This window comes from Bombina bombina, chromosome 3 (genome assembly GCF_027579735.1).
Source record: "Bombina bombina isolate aBomBom1 chromosome 3, aBomBom1.pri, whole genome shotgun sequence".
Lineage (NCBI taxonomy): Eukaryota > Metazoa > Chordata > Amphibia > Anura > Bombinatoridae > Bombina > Bombina bombina.
Genome location: NC_069501.1, coordinates 480617009 through 480644313, shown reverse-complemented (window position 1 = coordinate 480644313; position 27305 = coordinate 480617009). Strand labels below are relative to the sequence as shown.

Here is a 27305-nt window from a genome sequence, read left to right as displayed (position 1 = left end):
TACCTTGGATTCCAGCTAGTTGTAACTTCAAATTTGTTTACTTTCTAATGACACGGAGTCCAAGGGATCATCAATTACTGTTGGGAATATCACTCCTGGCCAGCAGGAGGAGGCAAAGAGCACCACAGCAAAGCTAATAATTATCACCTTCCTACCCACAATCCCCCAGTCATTCTCTTTGCCTCTAGTGCAAGGAGAAGGTGAAGTAATTACGTGTCCTGATTTTGATTCTTCTATCAAGATTTTTTTATTTTGAAGTCTGGGCAAGATTACTCTGGCCTTCCATCACAATTTGGGTCTAGCTGTACTCAACGTTAGTCTCTTCAGGAGGGCTGTGGTAGCTTTTAAGCAGTTGGGAACTTGTGTGGTGGGCCTAACTACGTTTTCCTAACAGTTTGCTGCCCTATGTCAGAAGACCAGAGTAGGCTTACTCTGTTCATTCTTTTTTTAGACAGGTCTCTGTGAGGAATGGCATCCTCTCACGCCAGGTTTGTCGTTCTCCAGCCGGACAACTAGACTGCAGGTAAGTGCCTTTATGGTCTTCTGGGGCTAGGAGGCTGGCACTGATGGAGTTAAGGCTCCCTGCTATTCATTTGGGACACAAAATCCTTCAGGAGTAAGGTTTTTTTAGCGTTAGAGAGCAGGCACTGTTTTACATGTGTTATGGAGACTAGGGGTGAATTTCCTTCTAGGTAGGAAGGAGTTAAACCTTTCTTGCGGGCTCAGTATTGGTTTAAATACTACAGACTTATTGAGGATAATAAAGTGTGTTTTATTGCTGGGTGCCGTTTCCGGAGAGCGCGCTTCTCTAGGCACCATTACTATGGGAATGATATGCCTTTATTTATTTTTTTCCTACCACTGTCTAACTGTAAGCGGAGCGGTAGCGGTTCTAACAGCTCAAAGGCCGGTATGTTTACTTGTTAGGTCTCTGAAGCATAGACCTGAGGAGGATTTTTCATCAAGATATAGCGCAATTCAATGCATGCCTTCTTCCCCATGTGATTGTGGCCCTAACTCCTCTTTAATGAATCGGAGCGACTCCATTTTAGGGGAATACGGTCGAGAAATTTTCTCCGCCTCGCTCTCCGGCTATAGATGATCTCTGAGAGCGGAGCAGCGTTACAGGCTGCTCTGTACTGAATTTCCATTCCAAAGTGTGACTTAACACGATGTGTTTATTCTTTCATATGCTTAATACTGTCTCTAGACCTGTTTGTATTTATTCATACTTTAATACTCTGGGTTGTTTTTTATTATCAGTGCTCAGGGAAACTGTATACCTTTTTACAGAGCTATGCCCCTGTTATATTCTATACGGCTATTAAATAACTTTTATCTAAGTCATTGGGCAGGATTTTGGAACTAAAATCTTGAACTGACAATGTTACAGGTTAATAAAAAATAAAGTTTCCTGTGTGTTTCTTAGCGAATAAGGTTTATAAATGAATATCCTTTTTTAGTGCATATTGCACGTTTATAAAGTTATGTGGCATATGTTAATTCTAGCTCATTAGGTCCTGTATGTACATTCCTTTTATAGAGAGTACTACTGGAGCGCATATTTTTTACATCCTCAAATTGAGGTTTTTATATGCAGAATTATTCCACTATAGTTCAGTGGTGAATTATCCAGTCTATATCTAAAATGGATAGTGGCCTCTGATGGGTTAAATGGATATATGGTCTATCATATGTCTCTTTTCCCTTAAGGGAAGTTTATTCCTCACTACTGGTAGGTCGTTAGTATAAACCTATTGAATATTTCATAGATTGTTGCCCTCTGAGCCTCATGTCTCTCAGGATGAAACTGTTTAGGCAATGCCATAGTTTTTTCTCCTTAAACGTCCCAAGCCTTTTGGAAACACATGTAGTGCCCTGCGGTTCCTCTCTTACTCCTGGGGGAGTGCATTTGCTTACAATATTGCAGCTTAGGTATCCTACGCGTTATCTGCGGCTTTATCTGTTTTTTCCTTTCATACAGGGAATCTGCAAGAGGACTCTTTCAGATAGTAATGTCTCTGCTCCTCTGTCTGCTACACAGACAGCTATTTCTCCTGAGTCTTGTGTGGAGTGGTCGCCGGTAGCTTCTGAGGGTAAATTCTCAGATTCGGAGAGTATAATTCCTTCATCTGATGCTGAAGTGGTACCTTTCAGATGTATGCTTATACACGTTGTATATTGTTAAGGGAGGTTAAAGCTTCTAGGACGACATTGATAACCCTATCGTTGTCAACCTTTAACCCCTTAATGACCGAGGACGTGCAGGGTACGTCCTCAAAAAAAAGGCAGTTAATGCCTGAGAACGTACCCTGCACGTCCTCGGTTTGGAAAGCAGCTGGAAGCGATCCTGCTCGCTTCCAGCTGCTTTCCGGTTATTGCAGTGATGCCTCGATATCGAGGCATCCTGCAATAACCATTTGTAGCCATCCGGTGCAGAGAGAGCCACTCTGTGGCCCTCTCTGCACCGGACATTAACGGCTACCTTCGTTGGTGGGTGGGAGCCGGTGTGGGAGGTGGGTGGCGGCCATCGATGGCCTTTGTGATGCGGAGGGGGGCGGGATCGGGGGCGGGGACGACCGGGGGGACGCGCACGGACGCGCGCGCGTGCACGGGGAGGGAGCGGGTGGGAACCACTAAGCTACAGAAAATGTTTTTCTTAGAAGTGGGGATCAAAGGGTTATTATGGTTTTTTTAGTGATCGGTTTGGCTGGTGGGGTATTGGACTGTGGGGGGGAAGCTACACTACAGAAACAAATAGTAAAACATAAAAAAAACAACATTTTTATTTGCAAACTGGGTACTGGCAGACAGCTGCCAGTACCCAAGATGGCCCCAATAAGGCAGAGGGGGAGGGTTAGGGAGCTATTTTGGGGGGATCAGGGAGGTTGGGGGCTAAGGGGGGACCCTACATAGCAGCATATGTAAATATGCTTAAAAAAATTTTTTTTTTTTTTTTTTTTTATACCTTTTATTTTAGTACTGGCAGACTTTCTGCCAGTACTTAAGATGGCGGGGACAATTGTGGGGTGGGGGAGGGAAGAGTGCTGTTTGGGAGGGATCAGGGGGTGGGATGTGTCAGGTGGGAGTCTGATCTCTACACTAAAGCTAAAATTAACCCTGCAAGCTCCCTACAAACTACCTAATTAACCCCTTCACTGCTGGCCATAATACACATGTGATGCGCAGCAGCATTTAGCGGCCTTATAATTACCAAAAAGCAACGCCAAAGCCATATATGTCTGCTATTTATGAACAAAGGGGATCCCAGAGAAGCATTTAAAACCATGTGTGCCATAATTGCACAAGCTGTTTGTAAATAATTTTAGTGAAAAACCTAAAGTTTGAAAAAGTGAACAATTTTTTTTTATTTGATTGCTTTTGGCGGTGAAATGGTGGCATGAAATATACCAAAATGGGCCTAGATCAATACTTGGGGTTGTCTACTACACTACACTAGAGCTAAAATTAACCCTAGAAGCTCCCTACATGCTCCCTAATTAACCCATTCACTGCTGGGCATAATACACGGTTGGTGCGCAGTGGCATTTAGCAGCCTTCTAATTACCAAAAAGCAAAGCCAAAGCCATATATGTCTGCTATTTATGAACAAAGGGGATCCCAGAGAAGCATTTACAACCATTTATTCCATAATTTCATGAGTTGTTTGTAAATAATTTCAGTGAGAAACCTAAAGTTTGTGAAAAAATTTGTGAAAAAGTAAAATAATTTTTTTATTTGATCGCATTCGGCGGTGAAATGGTGCCATGAAATATACCAAAATGGGCCTAGATCAATACTTTGGGATGTCTACTAAAAAAAAATATATACATGTCAATGGATATTCAGAGATTCCTGAAAGATATTAGTGTCCCAATGTAACTAGCGCTAATTTTGAAAAAAAGTGGTTTGGAAATGGCAAAGTGCTACTTGTACTTATAGCCCTATAACTTGCAAAAAAAGTAAAGAACATGTAAACATTGGGTATTTCTAAACTCAGGACAAAATTTAGAAACTATTTAGCATGGGTGTTTTTTGGTGGTTGTAGATGTGTAACAGATTTTGGGGGTCAAAGTTAGAAAAAGTGTGTTTTTTTCCATTTTTTCCTCATATTTTATAATATTTTTTATAGTAAATTATAAGATATGATGAAAATAATGGTATATTTTGAAAGTCCATTTAATGGCGAGAAAAACGGTATATAATATGTGTGGGTACAGTAAACGAGTAAGAGGAAAATTACAGCTAAACGCAAACACCACAAAAATGTAAAAATAGCCTTGGTCCCAAACGGACAGAAAATGGAAAAGTGCTGTGGTCATTAAGGGGTTAAAGGTTTTATAGCTTTATCTTTTCCATGATGTTCCTTTCATGAGGAAGTGTTTTTTCGTGCCTTGGATTTTTTCAAGGGAATAGGAGATGCAGAGATTCTTCCTGTCTCTCGTCATGTAAAGGATTTCCTGTCATAGACTCCTTTAAGAGGCACAGTTCCTTTAGTAGTTCCTACCATGGTTCAGAGATCTTTGATTTCTATGGAGCTGATCCTTTCGGATCCATGGTTAAGGAGGGCTGATATCTTGGTCAGCTGAAAAGCCTACCTGTGGCTTAGTGGTATAGTTATACCTCATGTCCTGCTGTAGTAGGTCCGTTTTTTTTATGCTTCCTGCAAATACGAGGTATTGGTTTTTCCTTTTCAAGGATTTATACGGGTGGGACCTGGTCTGACTTAATTATCCTCTGACCTTACGGGGGCAGAAAAAGTGTTTTTCTTCTACAAGATAAGATGAGTCCACAGATTTCATCCTTACTTGTGGGATATTTTCCTCCTGCTAACAGGAAGTGGCAAAGAGCACCACAGCAGAGCTGTATATATAGCTCCTCCCTTCCCCTCCACCCCCAGTCATTCTCTTTGCCTGTGTTATACTAGGAAGAGGTAAAGTGAGGTGTTAGTTTTAGTTTTCTTCAATCAAGAAGTTTTTTATTTTTAAATGGTACCGGTGAGTACTATTTTCCTCAGGGGGATATGGAAGAAGATTTCTGCCCTGAGGTTGATGATCTTAGCAGCTGTAACTAAGATCCATGTTAGTTCCCACAAGACTTCTGAAGGTAACAGAAGAGACATCTTCAGTGTGGAGAACGGTTTCATGCTACAAACAGCTTTGAGGTATGCGCAGCCCTTTATTTCTGAGGAGACTTGATATATCAGAACTGGCTGGCATTTTTTTCCCTGTAAGGGAATGGGGTAAGCAGTAGACCTGTTAAACAGAGGGGTGTTACTGGAGACCTATGTTTTATTTTCTGTTGACAATCATATAAGGGGCATTACTTTAGACAAGGGGAGAGGCAGAAACTGTTGATCGTTTTTTTGTTGGCACTGAATAACCGGTGTGGCTATACTGGATATGTTGTTTGGGGTTTTATATGTTCCACTTAGTTTGCTTAAAAACCACTTCTCCATGTGGTTGTTTGAGGCCTACTCGAACATCGACCATGATGGGCTGGGCTTAATTTTGCAAGCTGAGGTGCGCACTTCCTTCTGGCTGAGAAGCAGCAAGCAGAGCTGTGGCGAGGTGCAGGGGGTATTTTTTTGAAAATTTACATTTTTGTTATTTAAATTACCTTTAGGAGTTCATTTCTCCCCTTACTCCTGGGGTGCAATAATTTTTGGAGCCATTAATGAGTTTCAGTTAATTTTTAAAGCAAATTAACGTTTTTGAAGCAGTTTTGGAAAATTTGTGCGCTTTTTACTTCTTAAAGGCGCAGTATATGTTTTTCAAAAATGTGTTTAAAGCAATAAATAAAGTGTTTAACAACTTCTGTGGTTATTACTAGTTTGTTTAACATGTCTGACATTGAGGAATCTCATTGTTCTATGTGTTTAGAAGCTATTGTGGAACCCCCTCTTACATTGTGTACCTTTTGTACTGAAAGGGCCTTACATTGTAAAAAGCATATTTTAGGTCAAGAAAGTGTGTCTAAGGATGATTCTCAGTCTGAAGAGAATCAGGATATGCCATCCAATTCTCCCCAAGTGTCACAACCTTTAACGCCCACACAAGCGACGCCAAGTTCCTCTAGTGCGTCTAATTCCTTTACTCTGCAGGAGATGGCTGCAGTTATGTCAACTACCCTTACAGAGGTATTATCTACATTACCAGTGTTACAGGGTAAACACAGTAGGTCAGGTATTAATGTGAATACTGAATGCTCTGATGCTTTATTAGCTATTTCCGATGTACCCTCACAGTGTTCTGAGTTGGGGGTCAGGGAATTGCTGTCTGAGGGAGAGCTTTCAGACTCAGGGAATGTGTTACCTCAGACAGATTCGGACATTATGTCCTTTAAATTTAAGCTTGAACACCTCCGCCTGTTACTTCGGGAGGTTTTAGCGACTCTGGATGATTGTGACCCTATTGTGATACCACCAGAGAAATTGTGTAAGATGGACAAATATCTAGAGGTGCCTACTTACACTGATGTTTTTCCGGTTCCTAAAAGAATTTCGGAAATTATAAAAAAGGAATGGGATAGCCCAGGTATACCGTTTTCTCCCCCTCCTAATTTTAAGAAAATGTTTCCCATATCAGACACCATTCGGGACTCGTGGCAAACGGTCCCTAAGGTAGAGGGAGCTATATCTACCCTGGCTAAGCGTACAACTATAGTATTGTGAAACTAAGAAACAATAAGAAGCGCCTTACTTACACCCTATGAGCTGTTTAACAGAATAATCTCACAGATATTCTAAAGTCGATTGGAAAGAAGAAAATAAACAGCGCTTGACCTATATCTAGATGTAGGGTAGCTAGGGATGTGAATCAATTGAATACAATTCAAAAATTAATAGAGTCAATGTGGATATGTAGAAATATAAAATTAGTGTGATTATATGAACTTAAAGGGACATGAAACCCACATTTTTTTCTTTCATGATTTAGAAAGAGAATGCAATTATAAACATCTTTCTAATTTACTTCTATTATCTAATTTGTTTTATTCTCTTGATATTCTTTGCTGAAAAGCATATCTAGATATGCTCAGTAGCTGCTGATTGGTTGCTGCACATAGAAGCCTCGTGTGATTGGCTCACCCATGTGCATTGCTTTTTCTTCAAATAAGGATATCTAAAAAATGAAGCAAAATAAATAATAGAAGTAAATTGTAATGTTGTTTAAATTTGTATGTTCTATCTGAATCCTGAAAGAAAGATTTTGGGTTTAGTGGCCCTTTAATGTAAATATATGAACTTATTGTAAATATATGAACTTGAGATACGTTGTAAATGAGGTATAATATAATTTAATTACATATACGGAACATACATATATTTAAAATAAGCATACTATGCTGATCCGGTTAAAACATTAAACATTATAAAAACAATCAAAGAAATCATTCAAAAAACAAGGAGAGGACGTCTCCTCCTCCTCTATTAAATCTAAAACACTAAACCTTCGGCTATTCGAATATAATCACCTATGAACAATAGCTACCAGTAGTCAGATTAACACGTGTATTATTGGTTATCGTTAATACCCTTGTTTGTTTCAGAGAATGTTATGCTCCACCTCAGATTGTTGTAATTCACTTAACAATGTTGCAATACACGTATCAATGTTGCAATTCACCCTTGTATGTGGGTTAAGATAAAAAAAATAAATCATAAATAATAAAATGTAGCAATAGAAATTTTGGCAGCAATAAAACTTTAAATAATCCTATATTTTCCTAAGGTTATTGTCCCGATTTTGAAAAAGCAGCCATTTAGTCTGTAGAAAACTCAGCAGTAATTTGCATAAATGTCAAAGAATTTATTCCGTAGAAAACTCAGCAATAATTTGCATAAATGCCAAAGGTAGAATGTTAGTAATTATAGGCGGGTAAAGAAATAACTTAGAAACTTGAAAACACTCAGATGCAGTTTAGACAAGAAAGTTCAGTATGGGATTGATTAATCAAGCGGGTATACTTTACCGGTCCCCTGCTGTTCAGATTACAGCGTAGATCATATGGCGTCCCTGCGGTCTCACATCGACCTGTCAGCTTACGCTCTCACCTCTGACCTTATTGGTGTGGTAACGTAACGGTTCTCGTCCACGAAAAACACTACCGCTTAGGTCTCTCCAGGCATCCACTTTACTTCGGGGATATATCGGTATTCTCTCCGCTTTTATCGATCCGTTCCAGGCTTGTGAATGTAAATAGTTGCGATCCAAATTCAGTAGTAACTCTGCGCAGAGTATTAATATTAGCTGGGTTAATAGCCAGCACGGCTGATCGCTATTATAGATGTTTCTTTTCTTTACTTGCTCCTCAAATACACGTCTACGCGTTTCACCTCAGTGTAGGCTTTATCAAGACTGATCTTTCAAGGAGCTAGTTGTGGAATTTAAATACCCCACCTTAAATTTCTATTGGTTGTGAGTTTTCTTTGTTGAATGAATCTTTAAGGTGGTGGTGAGTTCTTAAGATGGTAATGATAATTCAAGGTGTTATTCGTGCTTGTCATCCAACTTATATCAGGATAAAACACTAGTTGTTCTTATTTGTTCTCTGAAACAGATTATCTTTTAGATAAACAACATTCTCTGAAATATGAACATAATACCCTGTTGGTTATAGTTTTTTTCTTCATTAGATGAATCTTTAAGGTGGTAATGAAAAGGTGGTATTCTTGCTTGACAGTGCCTTGGTCATTCGGCCTAGCTTATGTGTTTCCACCGTTAACTCTCCTTCCACTCGTGATTGCTCGAATCAAACAGGAGAGAGCTTCAGTAATCCTGATAGTGACTGTGTGGCCACGCAGGACTTGGTATGCGGATTTAGTGGACATGTCCTCTCTGCCACCGTGGAAACTTCCTTTGAGACAGGATCTTCTCATCCAAGGTCCTTTCCAACATCCAAATCTAATTTCTCCGCAGCTGATTGCATGGAGATTGAACGCTTCATCTAAGCGAGGATTCTCTGATTCGGTCATCAATACTTTGATACAGGCTAGAAAGCCTGTCACTAGATAAATCTATCAGATATGGCGTAAATATCTTTATTGTTGTGAATCCAAGGGTTACTCATGGAGTAAAGTTAGGATTCCCAGGATTCTGTCTTTTCTCCAAGAAGGATTGGAGAAAGGGTTATCAGCAAGTTCTTTAAAGGGACAATTTTCTGCTTTGTCAATTTTGGTTCACAAACGTTTGGCAGATGTGCCAGATGTTCAGTCTTTTTGTCAGGCTCTATCTAGAATTAAGCCTGTATTTAGACCAATTACTCCTCCCTGGAGTTTAAATTTAGTTATTCGAGTTCTTCAAGGTGTTCCGTTTGAACCTATGCATTCCATAGATATTAAATTGTTATCTTGGAAAGTTCTGTTTTTGGTTGCTATTAGTTTCTGAGCTTTCAGCGTTACAGTGTGATTCGCCTTATCTCATATTTCATTCTGATAAGGTGGTTTTACGTACCAAACCTGGTTTTCTTCCTAAGGTTGTTTCAAATAAGAATATTAATCAGGAAATTGTTGTTCCTTCCTTTTGTCCTAATCCTTCTTCTAAGAAGGAGCGTCTGTTACATAACCTGGACGTGGTCCGTGCCTTAAAGTTCTACTTACAGGCAACTAAGGATTTCCGTCAATCATCTTTATTATTCATTGTTTATTCTGGAAAGCGTAGGGGTCAGAAAGCTACGGCTACCTCTTTCTTTTTGGCTGAGAAGTATCATCCGCCTGGCATATGAGACTGCTGGACAGCAGCCTCCTGAAAGAATTACGGCTCATTCTACTAGGGCTGTGGCTTCCACATGGGCTTTTAAAAATGATGCATCTGTTGAACAGGTTTGTAAGGCTGTGACTTGGTCGTCCCTTCATACTTTTTCCAAATTTTCCAAATTTGATACTTTTGCTTCTTCTGAGGCTGTTTTTGGGAGGAAAGTTCTTCAAGCAGTGGTTCCTTCCGTTTAGGTCTCTGTCTTGTCCCTCCCTTTCATTCGTGTCCTGTAGCTTTGGTATTGTATCCCACAAGTAAGGATGAAATCCGTGGACTCGTCGTATCTTGTAGAAGAAAAGGAAATTTATGCTTACCTGATAAATTGATTTCTTCTATGATACGACGAGTCCACGGCCCTCCCTGTCAATTTAAGACCGATTATATTTTTTATTATTTACAACTTCAGTCACCTCTGCACCTTTTAGCTTTTCCTTTCTCTTCCTAAAACCTTCGGTCGAATGACTGGGAGTGGAGGGGAAGGGAGGAGCTATATATACAGCTCTGCTGTGGTGCTCTTTGCCACTTCCTGTTAGCAGAAGGAAAATATCCCACAATTAAGGATGAAATCCGTGGACTCGTCGTATAGTAGAAAAATCAATTTATCAGGTAAGCATAAATTTCCTTTTTCTACCACTAGTCAAGAGAATAGGTCTTTTGGAAAGTTGCTTTTTCTTCTGTCTGAAGGTCACGTCTGTTGGAAGCCAACCAAACTTAATTCAATCTAGATATCCCTTCCAGGGGCTAGTGTATATACAATTCAGGTATGTTGAGAGACATACTTGATCTAGTTCCCGGATCTTCCTCTTCCTGGGAGTGATATCCCTATCCCAGTCTGGGAACGGAATCTATTTTCCAAGGGTTTCTCAGGTTCTGGCCGTCACAGTTGTACCTTTCTCTTTCAAGAGATTTTGGCTAATCTTCTTTCCCATGGATGGTAAAAGAATCAGGAGATGAGCTTCTTTGGTTCATCTACAAGTGTGCATTTGTTGAGAACCTTAATTTATCTCTCTCTAGGAGAAGATTCCTAAAAGAGGTCAGATAATCAAGGTTTTCTTCCCTTCCTCTCTCTGCTGTCTTCGGTCCGGTCAACAGCAAGCCCTATTTTCTGGTTGATAACTCGACCAGCTGGCAATCTGAGGGTTGAGATTTTGAATCCAGCTGCAGTTGATTTTGAAGCCGAACAGATAGCTCAGCATGCTAGCACTGTGGCTGAGCCTTGTAGCAACCCAAGGGTTGTAGGCTCGATCCCCGGCGAGGTCCACTCAGTTTTTCATCCGTCCGAGGTTTATAAAATGAGCAGCGCCTTGAGACCCTTTTGGGTGATTAACTGCGCTTTTCAGGTATATAACCGTTTTTTCTTCACGTTCAGTGACTCTATGTATGGAGAGAATTGGTCTGGTCATCATCCCCTTTTTTGCTTTTACTATGTAAAAGAGATCTTTCGAATCTATCGCAGGAGGTAGATCTAGATCAGTCATCAAGAGTTTTTTCCTTGGGTCTCAGTCTTAGGAGCGTGCTGCTGGACACATTCCTGGGTGATGTGATCAGACAGCAGCCTACTGGGCTGGGAAGCAGTTTTGGACCTTTTAAGTCATGGAAGTGTCTGCATCCTCTTTAACATTTTGGAGTTGAAAGAGATTTGCATTGTTCTGAGACCTTGGTCTCAGTTGGCTTATCTAGGTCCAGTCGGATTAGGTCTCCTCAGTGGCTTACGTCAGGGACCGTGCTGTCTAAAGCACTGTGTTAAATCTTCAGTCCCCTTGGAGACATGGGCTCGGTTCCCTCCACCCCAGTATCCGGTTAACTATGCAGTGCTTGGATATTATTTATTCCTGAGGGACTTGGAGTTCCTTAGTCATAGGTGTGACTTGGATTTTCTGCGAGTGGGAGCTCACGATTGTTGTTTATCACCCTTTTTTCAGGGGTGGACATCTGGGAATCTGATTTCTGTACACACACAGTATTTTCTTCCGGGAGTGGCACTCTCCATCTGGAGGTGCTTTCAGGGGAAACCCTTACATGGGGGGTTCCCGGAATGGGTTTTTGAGACTTTTCGGCAGTTGCCAGGCGTCCAGGATATGGTTCAAGATCTAGTGATCTGTAGACCGTTCTGATAGATGTTTGGTGAATTAAGTGGGCAGACTTGACTGAGTTTTCATCTATCTCTCCTTAGAGATTTTTTTCTGTGGAAAGACCTTCTAATTGAGGGTCTTTCCCTTCTTCAATATTTCTTTCTCGGAAGCTTTCTGCTTGGAAATTGAACGCTTGATTCTAGTCAAGCGTGGAATTTCAAATTGGTCACTGAGACCATAGTTCAGGCTTGAATGCCTGTCTCTTTAAGGATTTACCATAAAATTTGGCGTGTATCTAAAGGATATTTTTGGATCAGGATCCAATTATCTAATTTTTTCTCCAGTTTTTTTATTTGCAGGCTTCTAAGGACTTTCGTCAGTCGTCTGCCTTGTTTCTGGAGGTCAGAAAGCTACTTCCACTTCTCTTTCTCTCTGGTTGAGAAGTTCTTTTTGTTTGGCATGTGAGTCTGCTGGGCAGCAGCCTCCAGAAAGATTTATAGCTCATTCCACCAAGGCAGTGTCTTCCTCTTGGGCTTTCAAGAATGAGGCCTCTGTAGAACAGATATGTAAGGCTGTGACTTCTTTGCCCAATTTTTCTATAAATTTCATTATTTTGCTTCAGGTGAGGTTTCTTTTGGGAGAAAGGTTCTGCAAGCAGTGGTGCCTTCTGTTTAGGTTTCCTGTCTTGTCCTTCCTTGATCATATGTCCTCTAGCTTGGGTATTGATTCCCAACAGAAATTGATGATCCCGTGGACTCACCTTGTCATTAGAAAGAAAACAAAATTTATGCTTACCTGATAAATGTATTTATTTCTTGACACAGTGAGTCCACGGCCCGTCCTGTTATTTCAGACAGTTTCTTTGTTATATAAACCTCAGGCACCTCTGCACCTTGTGTTATTTCCTTTCTCTCCTTTCCTTGGGTCGAATGACTGGGGGATTGTGGATAGGAATGTGATACTTATTAGCTTTGCTGTGGTGCTCTTTGCCGCCTCCTGCTGGTCAGGAGTAATATTCCCAACAGTAATTGATGATCCCGTGGACTCACCGTGTCAATAAATAAATAAATTTATCAGGTAAGCATATTAGGCTCGCAAATTAGGCTCTCAATGATGCAAAATGCTTTTATTTATTGCGTCATTCTTGGCGCGAATATTTTTGGCGCGTAGTCGTGCCTGTTATGATGCAAGTTGTGTCATTTCTTGTTAACTTTGGTGCCAACATTTACTGCATATGCGTCATCTTTGTTTTCGTCATTGTTGGTGCCAAAAATTTGTTATATTAAGTCTCTTCCTCTTTTGCTCTCTGCTCTCATTTGTTTATAGAGCGCTATGATGTTTGCTTTTGATTTTATTTTCACATAAATATTTTTTCATAAGCATTTTTCCCATTACTGAAACTGCTATTTTGAGGAAATTCAATATTTTGTTAAAATATTATTTTTTCTTCTTTTGTTACATTTTGCAAGATGTCTCAAACTGATCCTGCCTCTGTTACTGTAGGAACCAAGTTGCCTGAAAACACATCTACCAAAGTGTGTCCTAATCCCAATAATACTCTTAAAAGGTCTTTACATTCTCTGGATGTGGTTAGAGCTTTGAAATATTATGTTGAGGCTTCTAAAGATTTCTGAAAGATTTCTAGTCCATTTATTATTTTTTTCTGGCTCCAGGAAAGGTCAGAAAGCCTCTGCTATTTCTCTGGCTTCTTGGTTGAGACTTTTGATTCACAAAGCTTATTTGGAGGCGGGGCAGTCTCCACCTCAGAGTTACAGCTCATTCTACTAGATCTGTTGCCACTTCCTGGGCTTTCAAGAGTGAAGCTTCAGTTGATCAAATTTGCAAAGCAGCAACATGGTCGTCTTTGCATACTTTTACTAAATTTTACCATTTGATGTGTTTGCTTCTTCGGAAGCAGCCTTTGGTAGAAAGGTTCTTTAGGCAGTTATCTCAATTTGATTCTAGTGCCTTTGATTTTAAGTTTTTTTGAAATTTTTATGAAAAGAAATCTACCAAAGCTAAGTGTTATTTCTCCAACATTGGTGTGTCCGGTCCACGGCGTCATCCTTACTTGTGGGAATATCTCTTCCCCAACAGGAAATGGCAAAGAGTCCCAGCAAAGCTGGCCACATAGTCCCCCCTAGGCTCCGCCCACCCCAGTCATTCTCTTTGCCGTTGCACAGGCAACATCTCCACGGAGATGGTTAAGAGTTTTTTGGTGTTTAAATGTAGTTTTTTTTTTATTCTTCTATCAAGTGTTTGTTATTTTAAAATAGTGCTGGTATGTACTATTTACTCTGAAACAGAAAAGGATTAAGATTTCTGTTTGTGAGAGGAAGATGATTTTAGCAGACAGTAACTAAAATCGATTGCTGTTTCCACATAGGACTGTTGAGATGAAGTAACTTCAGTTGGGGGAAACAGTTAGCAGACTTTTCTGCTTAAGGTATGACTAGCCATATTTCTAACAAGACCATGTAATGCTGGAAGGCTGTCATTTCCCCTCATGGGGACCGGTAAGCCATTTTCTTAGTCAAGCAAACAGAATAAAGGGCTTAATATGGGCTGTAAAACTGGTAGACACTTTTATGGGCTAAATCGATTGCTTTATTTGGACATTTTATACATACTTATGCTGATAATTCACATTTATAAACTTGGGGAACGTTTTTTAACGGCAGGCACTATGTTAGACACCTTTTCCAGTCAGGGAGGGCCTTCCCAGTTGTAGGCTGAGCCTGATTTTCGCGCCATTACTGCGCAGTTGTTTTTGAGAGCAAGACATGCAGATGCATGTGTGAGGATCTGAAAGTAGCTGGAAAAGTTTCTTGAAGGCGTCATTTGGTATCGTATTCCCCTCTGGGCTTGGTTAGGTCGCAGCAAAGGCTATAGCTGGGACTGTATAGGGGTTAAATTTGTAAACGGCTCCGGTTCCGTTATTTTAAGGGTTAAAGCTCTGAAAATTGGTGTGCAATACTCTTAATGCTTTAAGACACTGTGGTGAAATTTTGGTAATTTTTGAACAATTCCTTCATACTTTTTCACATATTCAGTAATAAAGTGTTTCTGTTTAAAATTTAAAGAGACAGTAACGGTTTTGTTTTAAAGCGTTTTTTGTGCTTTATTGACAAGTTTAAGCCTGTTTAACATGTCTGTGCCTTCGGATAAGCTATGTTCTATATGTATGAAAGCAAATGTGTCTCCCCATTTAAATTTGTGTGATAATTGTGCCATAGCGTCCAAACAAAATAAGGACAGTACTGCCACAGATAATGAAATTGCCCAAGATGATTCCTCAGATGAGGGGAGTAGACATGATACTACATCATCTCCTACTGTGTCTACACCAGTTTTGCCCACGCAGGAGGCCCCTAGTACATCTAGCGCGCCAATGCTTATTACCATGCAACAATTGACGGCTGTAATGGATAACTCCATAGCAAATATTTTATCCAAAATGCCTACATATCAGAGAAAGCGCGATTGCTCTGTTTTAAACACTGAAGAGCAGGAGGGCGCTGATGATAATTGTTCTGTCATACCCTCACACCAATCTGAAGTGGCCATGAGGGGGGTTTTGTCAGATGGGGAAATTTCAGATTCAGGAAAAATTTCTCAACAAGCTGAACCTGATGTTGTGACATTTAAATTTAAATTAGAACATCTCCGCGCACTGCTTAAGGAGGTGTTATCTACTCTGGATGATTGTGACAACTTGGTCATTCCAGAGAAATTATGCAAGATGGACAAGTTCCTAGAGGTTCCGGTGCACCCCGACGCTTTTCCTATACCCAAGCGGGTGGCGGACATAGTGAATAAGGAGTGGGAAAAGCCCGGCATACCTTTTGTTCCCCCTCCTATATTTAAGAAATTATTTCCTATGGTCGACCCCAGAAAGGACTTATGGCAGACAGTCCCTAAGGTCGAGGGGGCAGTTTCTACTCTAAACAAGCGCACTACTATTCCTATCGAGGATAGTTGTGCTTTCAAAGATCCTATGGATAAAAAATTGGAGGGTTTGCTTAAGAAGATTTTTGTACAGCAAGGTTACCTTCTACAACCCATTTCGTGCATTGTTCCTGTCACTATAGCAGCGTGGTTCTGGTTCGAAGAACTAGAAAAGTCGCTCAGTAGAGAGACTCCATATGAGGAGGTTATGGACAGAGTTCACGCACTTAAGTTGGCTAACTCTTTTATTTTAGATGCCGCTTTGCAATTAGCTAGATTAGCGGCGAAAAATTCAGGGTTTGCAATTGTGGCGCGCAGAGCGCTTTGGCTAACGTCTTGGTCAGCGGATGTGTCATCCAAGACAAAATTGCTTAACATCCCTTTCAAAGGTAAAACTCTATTTGGACCAGAATTGAAAGAGATTATCTCAGACATCACTGGGGGAAAGGGCCACGCCCTTCCACAAGATAGGACTTTCAAGGCCAAGAATAAGTCTAATTTTCGTTCCTTTCGCAATTTCAGGAACGGACCGGCCTCTAATTCTGCATCCTCTAAGCAAGAGGGTAATGCCTCACAACCCAAACCAGCCTGGAAACCGATGCAAGGCTGGAACAAGGGTAAGTAGGCCAAGAAGCCTGCTGCTGCTAACAAAACAGCATGAAGGAGTAGCCCCCGATCCGGGACCGGATCTAGTAGGGGGCAGACTCTCTCTCTTTGCTCAGGCTTGGGCAAGAGATGTTCAGGATCCCTGGGCACTAGAAATAGTTTCTCAGGGTTATCTTCTGGAATTCAGGGAACTACCCCCAAGGGGAAGGTTCCACATGTCTCACTTATCCTTAAACCAAATAAAGAGACAGGCGTTCTTAAATTGTGTAGAAGACCTGTTAAAGATGGGAGTGATACACCCAGTTCCAATAAAGGAACAAGGAATGGGATTTTATTCAAATCTGTTCGTAGTTCCCAAAAAAGAGGGAACTTTCAGACCAATTTTGGATTTGAAGATCCTAAACAAATTTCTCAGGGTACCATCGTTCAAGATGGAAACCATTTGAACGATTCTACCCACTATCCAGGAAGGTCAATTTATGACTACCGTGGATCTAAAGGATGCGTACCTACATATTCCTATCCACAAAGAACATCATCAGTTCCTAAGGTTCGCCTTTCTGGACAAACATTACCAGTTTGTGGCCCTCCCATTCGGGTTAGCCACTGCTCCAAGGATTTTCACAAAGGTACTAGGGTCCCTTCTAGCGGTTCTAAGACCGAGGGGCATTGCAGTAGTACCATACTTGGACGACATTCTAATACAAGCGTTGTCCCTGTCAACAGCAAAGGCTCATACAGATTTCGTTCTGTCCTTTCTTAGATCACACGGATGGAAGGTGAACATAGAAAAAGTTCTCTGTCTCCGTCAACAAGAGTTCCCTTCTTGGGAACAATAATAGATTCATTAGAAATGAGGATTTTTCTGACAGAGGTCAGAAAGTCAAAACTTCTAAGCACATGTCAAGTTCTTCATTCTGTTCCACGTCCTTCCATAGCGCAGTGCATGGAAGTAGTAGGGTTGATGGTTGCAGCAATGGACATAGTTCCTTTTGCACGAATTCATCTAAGACCATTACAACTGTGCATGCTCAAACAGTGGAATGGGGACTATACAGACTTGTCTCCAATGGTTCAAGTAGATCAGAAGACCAGAGATTCACTCCGTTGGTGGCTGACCCTGGACCATCTATCCCAGGGAATGAGCTTCCGCAGACCAGAGTGGGTCATTGTCACGACCGACGCCAGTCTAGTGGGCTGGGGCGCGGTCTGGGAATCCCTGAAAGCTCAGGGACTATGGTCTCGGGAAGAGTCTCTTCTCCCGATAAACATTCTGGAACTAAGAGCGATCTTCAATGCTCTCAGAGCTTGGCCTCAGCTAGCAAAGGCCAGATTCATAAGATTCCAATCAGACAACATGACGACCGTTGCGTATATCAATCATCAGGGGGGAACAAGGAGTTCCCTGGCGATGAAAGAAGTGACCAAAATAATTCAATGGGCGGAGGATCACTCCTGCCACCTATCTGCGATCCACATCCCAGGTGTGGAAAACTGGGAAGCGGATTATCTGAGTCGTCAGACATTCCATCCGGGGGAGTGGGAACTCCACCCGGAGATCTTTGCCCAACTAACTCAATTATGGGGCATTCCAGACATGGATCTGATGGCGTCTCGTCAGAACTTCAAGGTTCCTTGCTACGGGTCCAGATCCAGGGATCCCAAGGCGACTCTAGTAGATGCACTAGTAGCACCTTGGACCTTCAACCTAGCTTATGTATTTCCACCGTTTCCTCTCATTCCCTGGCTGGTAGCCAGGATCAAACAGGAGAGGGCCTCGGTGATCTTGATAGCTCCTGCGTGGCCACGCAGGACTTGGTATGCAGACCTGGTGAATATGTCATCGGTTCCACCATGGAAGCTACCTTTGAGACAGGACCTTCTTGTTCCGGGTCCATTCGAACATCCAAATCTGGTCTCCCTCCAGCTGACGGCTTGGAGATTGAACGCTTGATTCTAGCAAAGCGTGGGTTTTCAGATTCTGTGATAGATACTCTGGTTCAGGCCAGAAAACCGGTAACTAGAAAGATTTACCATAAAATATGGAAAATATATATCTGTTGGTGTGAATCCAAAGGATTCCCATGGAATAAGATAAAAATTCCTAAGATTCTCTCCTTTCTACAAGAAGGTTTGGAGAAAGGATTATCTGCAAGTTCTCTAAAGGGATAGATCTCTGCTTTATCTGTCTTACTACACAAAAGACTGGCAGCTGTGCCAGATGTTCAAGCATTTGTTCAGGCTCTGGTTAGGATCAAGCCTGTTTACAGACATTTGACTCCTCCCTGGAGTCTAAATCTAGTTCTTTCAGTTCTTCAAGGGGTTCCGTTTGAACCTTTACATTCCATAGATATTAAGTTACTATCTTGGAAAGTTTTGTTTTTGATTGCTATTTCTTCTGCTAGAAGAGTTTCAGAGTTATCTGCTCTGCAGTGTTCTCCGCCCTATCTGGTGTTCCATGCAGATAAGGTAGTTTTGCGTACTAAGCCTGGTTTTCTTCCAAAGGTTGTTTCTAACAAGAATATTAACCAGGAGATAGTTGTACCTTCTTTATCTCCGAATCCAGTTTCAAAGAAGGAACGTTTGTTACACAATTTGGACGTAGTCCGTGCTCTAAAATTCTATTTAGAGGCTACAAAAGATTTCAGACAAACATCTTCTTTGTTTGTTGTCTATTCTGGTAAAAGGAGAGGTCAAAAAGCGACTTCTACCTCTCTTTCCTTTTGGCTTAAAAGCATTATCCGATTGGCTTATGAGACTGCCGGACGGCAGCCTCCTGAAAGAATCACAGCTCACTCCACTAGGGCTGTGGCTTCCACATGGGCCTTCAAGAATGAGGCTTCTGTTGACCAGATATGTAAGGCAGCGACTTGGTCTTCACTGCACACTTTTGCCAAATTTTACAAATTTGATACTTTTGCTTCTTCGGAGGCTATTTTTGGGAGAAAGGTTTTGCAAGCCGTGGTGCCTTCCGTTTAGGTAACCTGATTTGCTCCCTCCCTTCATCCGTGTCCTAAAGCTTTGGTATTGGTTCCCACAAGTAAGGATGACGCCGTGGACCGGACACACCAATGTTGGAGAAAACAGAATTTATGCTTACCTGATAAATTACTTTCTCCAACGGTGTGTCCGGTCCACGGCTCGCCCTGGTTTTTTAATCAGGTCTGATGAATTATTTTCTCTAACTACAGTCACAACGGTACCACATGGTTTCTCCTATATTTTTCCTCCTGTCCGTCGGTCGAATGACTGGGGTGGGCGGAGCCTAGGGGGGACTATGTGGCTAGCTTTGCTGGGACTCTTTGCCATTTCCTGTTGGGGAAGAGATATTCCCACAAGTAAGGATGACGCCGTGGACCGGACACACCGTTGGAGAAAGTAATTTATCAGGTAAGCATAAATTCTGTTTTTATCCCTCCCTCTCTAGTGACTCGTGGATTCCACATCTTGGGTATTATATCCCATACGTCACTAGCTCATGGACTCTTGCCACTTACATGAAAGAAAACATAATTTATGTAAGAACTTACCTGATAAATTACTTTCTTTCATAGTGGCAAGTGTCCATGAGACCCACCCTATTTTTTGTGGTTATGGTTTTTTGTATAAAGCACATTATTTTTTCCACTTCCTCTTTTTGTATGCTTTTTGCTCCTTTTTTACACCTCACTTCTTGGCTACTCGTTAATCTAAGGTATTAGTGAGGTGGGAGGTGTATTTATAGGCATTTTGAGGTTTGGGAAACTTTGCCCCCTCCTGGTAGGAATGTATATCCCATATGTCACTAGCTCATGGACTCTTGCCACTATGAAAGAAATGAATTTATCAGGTAAGTTCTTAAATTATGTTTTTTTCTCTTGTAAGGTGTATCCAGTCCACGGATCATCCATTACTTGTGGGATATTCTCATTCCCAACAGGAAGTTGCAAGAGGACACCTACAGCAGAGCTGTTATATAGCTCCTCCCCTAACTGCCATATCCAGTCATTCTCTTGCAACTCTCAACACGCATGGAGGTAGTAAGAGAGAGTGGTGAAATATAGTTAGTTTTTTATCTTCAATCAAAAGTTTATTTTAAATGGTACCGGAGTTGTACTATTTTATCCCAGGCAGTAAATAGAAGAAGAATCTGCCTGAGTTTTCTATGATCTTAGCAGGTTGTAACTAAGATCCATTGCTGTTCTCACATATGTCTGAGGAGAGAGGTAACTTCAGAGGGAGAATGGCGTGCAGGTTACTCTGCTATGAGGTATGTGCAGTTACAATTTTTTCTAGAAATGGAAAATGCTAGAAAATGCTGCTGATACCGGATTAATGTAAGTTAAGCCTGAATACAGTGATTTAATAGCGACTGGTATCATGCTTACTCTCAGGGGTAATACCCTTATAAAATTGCAATTTAAAACGTTTGCTGGCATGTTTAATTGTTTTTATATATGCTTTGGTGATAAAACTTTATTGGGGCCTAGTTTTTTCCACATGGCTGGCTTAAATTTTGCCTAGAAACAGTTTCCTGAGGCTTTCCACTGTTGTAGTATAAAAGTTACAGTTGTTGCAGTTAAAATTACAAATTGTGGCATCCAGCTTCCCTCAGGAGACCCCTGTATGCTATAGGACATCTCTAAAGGGCTCAAAGGCTTTCCAAAGTCGTTTATTGGGGAAGGTAGGGCCACAGCAGGCTGTGGCAGTTTGTTGTGTCTGTTAAAAAACGTCTATCGTTTTTTTGATCCGTTTTTTGAATTAAGGGGTTAATCATCCATTTGCAAGTGGGTGCAATACTCTGTTAACTTATTACATACACTGTAAAAATTTCGTTTGATTTACTGCCTTTTTTCACTGTTTTTCAAATTTTGACAAAATTTGTTTCTCTTAAAGGCACAGTACCGTTTTTATATTTGCTTGTTAACTTGATTTAAAGTGTTTTCCAAGCTTGCTAGTCTCATTGCTAGTCTGTACAAACATGTCTGACATAGAGGAAACTCCTTGTTCATTATGTTTAAAAGCCATGGTGGAACCCCCTCTTAGAATGTGTACCAAATGTACTGATTTCACTTTAAGCACTAAAGATCATATTCTGTCTTTAAAAAAATGTATCACCAGAGGAATCTGACGAGGGGGAAGTTATGCCGACTAACTCTCCCCACGTGTCAGATCCTTTGACTCCCGCTCAAGGGACTCACGCTCAAATGGCGCCAAGTACATCTAGGGCGTCCATAGCGATTACTTTACAAGACATGGCGGCAGTCATGGATAATACACTGTCAGCGGTATTAGCCAGACTACCTGAATTTAGAGGTAAGCGAGATAGCTCTGGGGTTAGACGAAATGCAGAGCATACTGACGCTTTAAGAACCATGTCTGATACTGCCTCACATTATGCAGAAGCTGAGGAAGGAGAGCTTCAGTCTGTGGGTGATGTTTCTGACTCAGGAAAGATGATGCAACCTGATTCTGATATTTCTACATTTAAATTTAAGCTTGAACACCTCCGCGTGTTTCTCAGGGAGGTTTTAGCTTCTCTGAATGACTGTTATACAATTGCAGTGCCAGAGAAATTGTGTAGACTGGATAAATACTATGCAGTGCCAGTGTGTACTGATGTTTTTCCAATACCTAAAAGGTTTACAGAAATTATTAATAAGGAATGGGATAGACCAGGTGGGACGTTCTCTTCCCCTCCTATTTTTAGAAAAATGTTTCCAATAGACGCCACCACACGGGACTTATGGCAGACAGTTCCTAAGGTGGAGGGAGCAGTTTCTACTTTAGCAAAGCGTACTACTATCCCTGTCGAGGACAGTTGTGCTTTTTTAGATCCAATGGATAAAAAATTAGGTTACCTTAAGAAAATGTTTATTCAATAAGGTTTTATCCTACAGCCTCTTGCATGCATTGCTCCTGTCACTGCTGCTGCGGCGGCGTTCTGGTTTGAGTCTCTGGAAGAGGCTTTACAGGTAGTGACTCCATTGGATGACATACTTGGCAAGCTTAGAGCACTTAAGCTAGTCAATTCCTTTGTTTTCTGATGCCATTGTTCATTTGACTAAACTAACGGCTAAGAATTCTGGTTTTGCTATACAGGCGCGCAGGGCGCTATGGCTTAAATCATGGTCAGCTGACGTGACTTCAAAATCTAAGCTGCTTAACATTCCCTTCAAGGGGCAGACCCTATTCGGGCCTGATTTGAAGGAGATTATTGCTGATATCACTGGAGGAAAAGGTCATGCCCTTCCTCAGGACAGGTCCAAATCAAGGGCCAAACAGTCTAATTTTCGTGCCTTTCGAAACTTCAAGTGCGGCATCAACTTCCTCTAATGCAAACAAGAGGGAACTTTTGCTCAGTCCAAGACGGTCTGGAGACCAAACCAGACCTGGGACAAAGATAAGCAGGCCAAAAAGCCTGCTGCTGCCTCTAAGAGAGCATGAAGGAACGGCCCCCTACCGGTAACGGATCTAGTAGGGGGCAGACTTTCGCTCTTCGCCCAGGCGTGGGCAAGAGATGTCCAGGATCCCTGGATGTTGGAAATTATATCCCAGGGATATCTTCTGGACTTCAAAGCTTCCCCCCCAAAAGGGAGATTTCACCTTTCACAATTATCTGCAAACCAGATAAAGAGAGAGGCATTCTTACACTGTGTACGAGACCTCCTAGTTATGGGAGTGATCCATCCGGTTCCAAAGGAGGAACAGGGACAGGGTTTTTACTCATCTGTTTGTGGTTCCCAAAAAAAGAGGGAACCTTCAGACCAATTTTGGATCTAAAGATCTTAAACAAATTCCTCAGAGTTCCATCATTCAAGATGGAAACTATTCGTACCATCCTATGATCCAGGAGGGTCAATATATGACTACAGTGGATTTAAAGGATGCTTATCTTCACATTTCGATAACAAAGATCATCATCGGTTTCTCAGGTTTGCCTTTCTAGACAGGCATTACCAGTTTGTAGCTCTTCCCTTTGGATTAGCTACAGCCCCAAAAATCTTTACGAAGGTTCTAGGGTCGCTTCTGGCGGTCCTAAGGCCGCGGGGCATAGCAGTGGCCCCTTATTTAGACGACATCCTGATACAGGCGTCAAACTTCCAAATTGCCAAGTCTCATACGGACGTAGTACTGGCATTTCTGAGATCGCATGGGTGGAAAGTGAACGAGGAAAAGAGTTCTCTATCCCCACTCACAAGAGTTTCCTTCCTAGGGACTCTGATAGATTCTGTAGAAATGAAAATTTACCTGACGGAGTCCAGGTTATCAAAGCTTCTAAATTCCTGCCGTGTTCTTCATTCCATTCCGCGCCCTTCGGTGGCTCAGTGCATGGAAGTAATCGGCTTAATGGTAGCGGCAATGGACATAGTGCCGTTTGCACGCCTACATCTCAGACCGCTGCAACTATGCATGCTCAGTCAGTGGAATGGGGATTACACAGATTACCAGGGATTACCAGGGATTCTCTTCTCTGGTGGCTATCTCGGTTCCATCTGTCCAAGGGGATGACCTTTCGCAGGCCAGATTGGACAATTGTAACAACAGATGCCAGCCTTCTAGGTTGGGGTGCAGTCTGGAACTCCCTGAAGGTTCAGGGATCGTGGACTCAGGAGGAGACACTCCTTCCAATAAATATTCTGGAAGAGCGATATTCAATGCTCTTCAGGCTTGGCTTCAGTTAGCAACTCTGAGGTACATCAGATTTCAGTCGGACAACATCACGACTATGGCTTACATCAACCATCAAGGGGGGACAAGAAGTTCCCTAGCGATGTTAGAAGTCTCAAAGATAATTCGCTGGGCAGAGACTCACTCTTGCCACCTATCAGCTATCCATATCCCAGGTGTAGAGAACTGGGAGGCGGATTTTTTAAGTCGTCAGACTTTTCATCCGGGAGAGTGGGAACTCCATCCGGAGGTGTTTGCACAATTGATTCATCGTTGGGGCAAACCAGAACTGGATCTCATGGCGTCTCACTAGAACGCCAAGCTTCCTTGTTACGGATCCAGGTCCAGGGATCCCAAGGCGACGCTAATAGATGCTCTAGCAGCGCCCTGGTCTGTGTTTCCACCGTTTCCTCTGCTCCCTCGACTGATTGCCAAGGTCAAGCAGGAGAGAGCATTGGTGATTTTGATAGCGCCTGCGTGGCCACGCAGGACCTGGTATGCAGATCTGGTGGACATGTCATCCTTTCCACCATGGACTCTGCCTTTGAGACAGGACCTTCTACTTAAGGGTCCTTTCAACCATCCAAATCTAACTTCTCTGAGACTGACTGCCTGGAGATTGAATGCTTGATTTTATCAAAGCGTGGCTTTTCCGAGTCAGTCATTGATACCTTAATACAGGCACAAAAGCCTGTCACCAGGAAAATTTACCATAAAATATGGCGTACATATCTTTATTGGTGTGAATCCAAGGGTTAGGATTCCCAGGATATTATCTTTTCTCCAAGATGGTTTGGAAAAAGGATTGTCAGCTAGTTCCTTAAAAGGACAGATTTCTGCTCTGTCTATTCTTTTGCACAAGCATCTGGCAGATGTTCCAGACGTTCAGACATTTTGTCAGGCTTTGGTTATAATCAAGCCTGTGTTTAAACCTGTTGCTCCCCCATGGAGCTTAAATTTGGTTCTTAAGGTTCTTCAAGGAGTTCAGTTTCAACCTCTTCTGTCCATAGATATCAAACTTTTATCTTGGAAAGTTCTGTTTTTGGTAGCTATTTCCTCGGCTCGTAGAGTCTCCGAGTTATCTGCTTTACAATGTGATTCTCCTTATCTGATCTTCCATACGGATAAGGTAGTCCTGGGTACCAAACCTGGGTTTTTACCTAAGGTGGTATCTAACAAGAATATCAATCAAGAGATTGTTGTTCCATCCTTGTGTCCTAATTCTTCTTCAAAGAAGGAACGTCTATTACACAATCTGAACGTGGTACATGCTTTAAAGTTTTACTTACAAGCTACTAAAGATTTTCGACAAACATCTGCTTTGGTGGTATCCCACAAGTAATGGATGATCCGTGGACTGGATACACCTTATAAGAGAAAACACAATTTATGCTTACCTGATAAATTTATTTCTCTTGTGGTGTATCCAGTCCACGGCCCGCCCTGTCATTTTAAGGCAGGTAATTTTTTCATTTAAACTACAGTCACCACTTCACCCTATGGTTTCTCCTTTCTCTGCGTGTTTTCGGTCGAATGACTGGATATGGCAGTTAGGGGAGGAGCTATATAACAGCTCTGCTGTGGGTGTCGTCTTGCAACTTCCTGTTGGGAATGAGAATATCCCACAAGTAATGGATGATCTGTGGACTGGATACACCACAAGAGAAATACATTTATCAGGTAAGCATAAATTGTGTTTTTTTTCTTCTTGTGACAGATTTTGGACTTTGGGTTGGCACGGCACACAGATGAAGAGATGACTGGATATGTAGCTACAAGATGGTATCGAGCTCCAGAAATCATGTTGAATTGGATGCATTATAATCAGACAGGTAAAATAGTACATTTCCTCAAGGGTGTGTGTGTGTCTATATAAAGTACAGTACAGTAAACTGCCTTCAGCAACATCACCTTGTTAGCAGAGTTTGGCTGTTCCTCCTACACAGCTGTTCCTGTTTCAGTTAATGATTGTGTTTCAACCTACATATTAAATTAATGATCATTTGCACCTGTTTGGTATAATTGTTTATAATATATATATATATATATATATATATATATATATATATATATATATATATATATATATATATATATATGTGTGTGTGTGTGTGTGTGTATATATATATATATATATATGTATATACACACACAAATATGGGACTTGCACCCAGACTTGTCTGGGGTTAACTGCCTGGGACTCTGGAGACAGCTTCCTAGTAGTGCTATTAAGCACCCAGGGCTGAGCATGTTGCAGGGTCATAGGATGTGTACCCAGTCACAGTGCAGTCACCTTCCGTGTTTTTTTATATGTCTAGGGTGATTACAAAAGTCTGTGAACTTGACTTGAGCTTGCATTTGTATGGCTGTATTAGGGACCCAGGTTTTGGGAGAGACTTTGACGTGGTACCTGGGCTTGTCTCATTTGGCCGGATGCGGTAACTAACTCTTCCAGTTTTGCTTTTAATTTTAGCTCAGAACTTGTAAGCGAGTGCTGGACTTTCTCTGTGTGTTGTATTAATTTTTTTTATTGTAATTTTCTCTATGGGCCTTGCACCCAGACTGCCTGGGACTCTGGGGACAGCACAGCTTCCTGAGAGTTCTATTGAGCACCCAGGGCTGAGCATGTTGAAGGGTCATGGAATGTGTACCCAGTCCAGTCTGAGAGTGCAGTCCACTTCCGTGTTTTGTGTGTGTACAAGAATTTTTGGGGGCCCCCAAAGGTATCTCAATAAAAGCAAAATTAATAAAATAAATTTTGAGTATAGATAGGTGGGCCTGCAACTTGCACTAATAAAAGGCTTCTGTGCATTAGGATTGTTCACATTCTACATATGTCTATGTATAGGCCTGCTGTTATGACCCCCTTAAGCTCCGCCCCTGATATATATATATATATATACACAGTGTGTAAATAAAATGTAAGGGTAGAATTGACTTACAGAATGTAATTGATACGTTTTTATAGGGATTTGAAACCCATTTTTTGTCTTTCATGATTCAGACAGAAAATGCAATTTTAAACTTTCTAATTTACTTCTATTATCAATTTTTCTTCATTCTCTTGGTATCTTTTGTTGAATAGCAGGGATGTATGCTTAGGAGCCGGACCATTTCTGGAGCAGCAGTTTTGCAAGAATGTTATTTCCTGTCGTGTAGTGCTCCAGATGCCTACCTAGGTATTTCTTCAACACTGAATATCATAGAAACTAAGCACATTTGATAATAGAAGTAAATTGGAAACTTTTTTTTTTAAATGGTATGTTCTGTCTGA

The 27305-nt window shown here is 41.5% G+C and overlaps 1 protein-coding gene across 2 annotated transcripts in view; it reads left to right on the top strand.

Moving 5' to 3' along the window:
* The window catches only part of LOC128653483 (mitogen-activated protein kinase 14), a 350993-nt gene that overhangs the window by 230254 nt on the left and 93434 nt on the right, over nt 1–27305 (top strand). For both annotated transcript variants that reach the window (XM_053706818.1, XM_053706817.1), the window contains exon 7: nt 25749–25863. In XM_053706818.1, the coding sequence (XP_053562793.1) occupies nt 25749–25863 (115 nt within the window). The remainder of the gene's footprint in view (nt 1–25748; nt 25864–27305) is intronic.